This window comes from Branchiostoma floridae, chromosome 13 (genome assembly GCF_000003815.2).
Source record: "Branchiostoma floridae strain S238N-H82 chromosome 13, Bfl_VNyyK, whole genome shotgun sequence".
Classification (NCBI taxonomy): domain Eukaryota; kingdom Metazoa; phylum Chordata; class Leptocardii; order Amphioxiformes; family Branchiostomatidae; genus Branchiostoma; species Branchiostoma floridae.
The window spans coordinates 5,625,315-5,631,565 of NC_049991.1; the positions used below are offsets into that span (position 1 = coordinate 5,625,315).

The 6,251-nt window shown below is 37.0% G+C and overlaps 1 protein-coding gene across 1 annotated transcript in view; it reads left to right on the top strand.

Annotated features, from left to right (window-relative positions):
- The window catches only part of LOC118429644 (leucine carboxyl methyltransferase 1-like), a gene marked incomplete at its 3' end in the record, with an annotated part of 20,376 nt that overhangs the window by 11,503 nt on the left and 2,622 nt on the right, over positions 1–6,251 (top strand). Inside the window, 1 exon segment of the mRNA XM_035840226.1 lies at positions 1,100–1,147. Coding sequence (XP_035696119.1) covers positions 1,100–1,147 — 48 coding nt within the window.

Sequence of the window (6,251 nt, forward strand, 5' to 3'; positions counted from 1 at the left end):
GCGTGTGAATTCCTATCCGAATCTAAGAAAGGTCGCATTTGAATCTTGGAACAAACATGGCGGTGGCGAGTTCGCAGATAGCAGTCAGCAAACACCATGTTTACAGAATCGAGCTCAGTGCCCTCCACTATAAAATTCTTTGCCGGCAAAACACCCCTACTGTAGTGCATCACCAAAACTTCATAACATTGTGTTTCATATAAACATAATATCATGTCTCTCTAATCTACAAATATAATTAGTTCAACATCACATATTATCACAAATCCACTCCATTCTGACCAACCAGAGGGAGGATACACACCTGCCTGGCCGGAATCTATGTGTTACTGCGTCATAACCAACGTAGAACGGGGCCTTCTGATTGGTCCGCGGTGCCTGGCTTTATGATAATATGTCCTTTCCAACTCATTATATTTGTAGATTACAGAGACATGATATTATGTTTATCCCAAACACAATGTTATGAAGTTCTGGTGATGCACTACAGTAGGGGTGTTTTGCCGGCAAAGAATTTTAAAGTGGACTTAAACTTAAAATTGAATAGCTGACAATGCTAACATGCTAGATACAAATGTATATTATTCAGTCATGTAGCCCTGAACTTCATGTATAAATGACAGATTTATGTAAAACTTGACTTTGGGGTAACGCTAGTTCACCTTTATCTGTTGGGTAACCTAAATCCGTTGCTTCTAACAGCAGGGTATTTAGGCACATCAAATTGAGAGTTTTAAACTGCGATATCCTGAACTTATTGCAATTTGAAACTAACGTCCGTCAACGTGACATCCCAAAATACATGTATCCTGTTTTTAAAAGCAACAGAAATAGGTTACCCAAGGGATAAAGGTGAACTAGCGTTATATTCTACATAGTAGTATTTTCAATTTCGAGTTTAACTCACTTGTGTGCCAATATCTGTACAATTATTGAATAATGATCAATCAATACATTAATGTAAAATTCTATGGAATGTTCTTGAAATAGTTGAACTGTAATTTCCAACACCAAAATTGGACTCACACAAATTTTTTTTCTCTATGGAATGTTGTTTAGCTTTCGAAATTTAATTTTTTATTTTCCATGTTGCTTGTAGGTAAACATGAAGGACAAGTTTGGACAAGTCATGGTCGAGAACTTAAAGGTAAGGAAAATTCCTTTTTATTTTGTACAGAAGTTTGAAAGTACTTACTAATAGTAACTTAATAGCAACTAAAAAGTCACTTGTATCTGAACATGCTTGCCCTTGCAAAGCTCAGTCATACAGTCAGCACATACTAGAACACTTTTCCAATGTGATTCTGATGTATGACTGAAGGATATAGATTAAACAAAACCCAATAAAATCATAGCTGATATCCATGGATGATTGATATTTCACCCATGATTAGCCCTAGAGATCAGGATAAAAATTATAGAAATGTAGGAGCCTGTTGTCCATCAACTCTGCCCAACTCTCCTCCTAGGGTGTGACTGATAACCAGGAATCACAAGATGAAAAAATAAGAATCACAGTGTCTGATTATTGGCAACTATGAGCTGAGCTAAATGGATGGGTTGAGCATTAGATACGTTTGTTTGTTTGTAATGAAGCGATGAGAACATTCACATGGAAGAGCAGTTTTTTTTCAACTTTTGCTCTGCAAAGTGGATTTCCCCTTGCTGCAGTTATTCTGTGAATCTTGAATCTATAATATAATTTTTCTATTTTCAGTATTTGTCTTAATGACGCCATATCCACGTGGCAAGCTCATTTGGCTGTTAATTGAAGATCATGGTAGTTCAAGAACTGCTCTGCCAACTTGAAAATTCCTACTTGGTGTAGTCTTAAGGTTACTGGGAGTCATGAGTCACTGCTTGATTCATCTGGCAATTAAATATGAATTCAGTCACTCTTTAAGTTTAACTTGAAGATGGCAATTAAAAAACTGGCCTTCATGTATCTCCGTAGCCTTAACAAGGCCATAGTCACGAGACAAGTTCATTTGACTCTTAATTGAAGATTGTCATACAAGAACTAACACTGTTAAAGTCTAATAAAAAGTCCTGAAGATATTTGATGGAGTCAATTAAATGCGCATGTTTGGTTCGAAAGGAGCTCGAGGGCTTGTAAAGTTTCACATGGCCTCAAACGTGCGCGGCTGACGTATCAGGGAAATGTAGTTGAATGACACTTTATTTGCCATTAGCCTAAAAGGTGAATCTGATCACTTGCAATTAAGCGACAGTCTTGCTGCATGCCACGTGTGGTTTGACAGTCATCTCAGGATTTTATCCTCAGCAATATTAATCTTATGTACTCTTAAGGCATCGTTACTATACCTAAACGTAGGCTTAGGCATCTTTGAACGGCCTTTTTTTGTGCCTTCTACTATGTCTACACATAGCAGTGTTCAATGTAGTTTTGTCTGAATGACAAGAGTACAGGGTAAGAAAGCGACCAAGAAAGCGACCAAGAATTGTCCCAAAGTTGCATTTATTTAAAAAAAATGTCATTGTTAAAGAATATGATTAATACAACAGTATGAAAATGCTGGTTCCATATTATAAATCACTGTGACTATAAAATCAGTGATAAATTGCCAAACATTGTATGCTGAACTATAGACTGGCACTGATTCACTTATTTGGAGGACAAAAAACTGTTTTTCAAGATGAGCATTTGGAATTTTCAAGTATCTAATGGCAAAAGTTAGGAGAGTCCTTATAGTGTGGTGCTTTTAAAATTATTGGTTGTTGAGTGGATCAAAAACAGGATATGATGATGGTCAAAACACTTTGATGAGGGGCCATTAAGCTAAGGCCACACTCATGATCACTCAATCTTATATCAAATGACATCGTCTGAACACTCCAAACAGAAGCCTGGAGGCCAGGGCCTACTAGTAGTAGTACACATTTCGGCTCTTGGGCCAACATGTCCACAAGGAGATTTTACCACAGTCACCCCTCAGTTAGACACTGAGCACATATTGATAAAATTTTGTTGTACTTTATTTGTAATTTGTAGTTTTAGTTATTGCCATACGTCGTATCCTATACAATTGTCGAGCAATAAGTTCATTCATCCAAACAGGGTCTGGGGCTTGCCTTTGTATCACAAGCACTCCCCCCCAAAAAAGGAAAATGGGTGGTCGAAAAATACCTAGCTTTTGAAGTCTGAGTGGTTGTAACAGAATGCATTGAACACACAGAAAAGAGTACAATAGACAAATATAAAAAATAAATTTGATAAAGATTTAGTTTATCCTTTTTGATAAGTTCTTTTTTCAAACTTCAAAGTATTGCTAGGTTGTCTGGTTTCAGAAAGTTTATCAAAGATTAACATTGATATTTGGTTATTTGCAGAAGACTTTAAAAAAAAATTTATATCATATTTTGTCATAAACAGAGTTTCAAGGGGGGGCGAAAAGTCCTTTCCTTGTGTCGAAAACGGGTGGAAAATGATGCACATGTACAATGTAAATGCCAACCATATTAAGATCAGTTGGCTTCCTTGTGTCTAATTGATGACGCACACACAAATAGTATCAGTCAAAAGAAATGAATATCATAAATCTATCAGGTAATGATATAAATCAAGAGCCCATCAAATATCCTCATTCGTTTTCATGAAGTTAATACCTTTTATCTAAAGCCATTTTGGTGGAAAATTGCATCATGTCAAGTTTTCATGTCCCGGTGTTATACAACCTGGATTTATTCACACAGATCTGATTAAAAAATCAAATTTTCCTATACCTCGTGACTTTCAAATTAACTGGGGGTATGAAAGCATTCCCACTGGCTGCTAATGTTTAAGACTCAAAGCCTACACACCCCAATTGGTAATATGTAGATAACATATTTTTTATCACCCAAGATACTTAGCCCCACCATGGATTAGAATGCCTGTTGGTCAAAAATGACTTACAGGAGGGCTGGGACCAAGGCGGAACACACCACATTGTATTCAGTTCTGTCATACTCACCTGTATTTTATACATTGGAATGTGCCATAAGTTGAGAAAAGTCTGTGTAATCAAGGAAACAAGTGTAAGAACATCAATTTGTATGTCCTCGGGTGTCCAGATTTTTATAGCAGCGCTTGTGCCGCACGTGAAGTGTGTTTGATTTATTCTATGGAAATATGTAGGTGTGGATACCGAGTGATACTGTAAAATATCGACTGAATGTTATCTCTAGTCTACCCATGGCCAGGTATGACACAAGATATGTTTGTAATAGCTCCTGGGCAAGATAAGTCCATGTCTGTTTTAGAAATCTAATCACTTTTTCCAGGTACTTTATAATGTACTTGTAAGCATTTAATAATCATGAAAATCATAACTTTTTTCCTTATCCTGTATAATGTATATCAAGAAATTTATCGAAAACAAAATGTGGCTCGAGGTACATGTTCATATTAATGTCTTCAAGCAGGAACTTTCTAAATTTTAATTCTTTGATAGAAAAGAGTCCTTTAACAAAAAGCGCACAAACCAACACCACAACCACTAAGCCAAAAGGTTCAAACCAATTGGCATGGCATAGTCAGTTGGTGGCACTTGGACCCCAATTGGTTACACATTAGGACTTTCCTCAACTGTTGGTGCCACAATATGACCATTTTGAGCTTTCATAGACACAGAAAAGGATAATGAAAGCTTTTCACTAAAAGTAAAAAATGTCTCCTGAATTTTGAAATCTAGTGTCATTAATTTGATTAAATGCAGGGAAAAGTTGTACAGGTGTATCTTTATGAATTCGAAACCTGGACACTAGTCTGTTAGAATTTTGTTAGCTCTGTTAACTGATGATATGTCTCCACGTAGCATTCGTGCCCTAAGTGAGTTTCATGATCGTTTAATCAAGTCACACCCACTGGTGCCCCAAACGGCCAAAGCCTTTGTTAAAAACTGATTATATTCTTGATTTCTGCATCTCAATGGACAATGGTAAATGTCTTTTGTGTGCCTGAAAATGTAATGATGGTGCACAGTAAATGAGATAATTCGAAGCACCTAGTAGACTTTGTACCCAAATATGGTGAACCGTGCTGAACGTTTGCTCATTGCCTTTTGATTGGATTCCAGATAAACGAAAAAAATCCTAGTGAAAATGGTGGAAGTAGTGATGGTGATTGACAGCCATTTTGTATGATTACATAACAGTGTTTCTTCTTAGGCAACGATGCCTGGTTGGCATACCCCGAAGAGTATTTTGACCAGTTTAATGATATATGATATTATGATATAATACATGTAGATAGATATATGCCAGCAAAGACGTTGCAGACTTTTACAGCTTTTTTGCTTGTCTGATGCGTGGCAAAAGCCAGTCACACTGACACTCACTATCCCACTTGTTGTGACGACTAATACTTCAAGAAAAAGATGCATTTATATAATTTAATGTTTTGTGAATCTTCAATAAATTTCTTCATCCAGTTTAATTTTCCTGTACTCAATTCCAAATCTGCCACCCAATATTATATTCAATTTGGCATACATTTTCTACCTCCATTTAACTACTAGATAATTAGACACCAGAGACAATAAGAGTTTGTTTGCCTTCCTTTCCCAAACAGTCCACAATGTCTGCATAATACTTTCCCCCCACCATTGCCATTAACAGCTACATGTATCTTCTGACCTTGTGCACATTGCATCCATCACATATCATTCCTCATGATCCACAAGAGGTCTGTTTAGCTTTTAGCATGAAGCTCTACGTGCCAAAACGTTTAAGTTTTTAGTGAGACACAGAATCTAATGGTATCAAAGTAGCTCTTTACAACACCGAGCCATTTTAGATTGAACCCTCCTTGAGTCATCTGCCAATCAGGAAGCTTGAGTTTGACTGTGCTGACATTGGCAGGTCTACTTAAGGCACATTAGCGGTAACATCTTTATTTTGAAAGGGTGGCCTGACTGTAACAGTGAAAAGAATGGTGGCACTTTAGTTTAGTCCCTCCATCTTCATACAAGAAATGCTAGCTGAATGGGACTTTTGGATAGGAGTCAACTTACTAAGTGCATTGATTGTCCATCAGCAATTTATCAGTTGACTGACAAAATGATATCATATGTAATACGTGACTTCCTACACAATTGGAATGATTCGGAATCCACACTTTTATGTTACGGTCCCACTCTGAAAACAGGGTCCCCTGTGGGTATATATAGTTAATGGACTGTTTCCTACACTTTTGGGTGTGACCTCTACCATGGCCCTGTGGACACCTTCACTAACCAGGCTATTTTGGG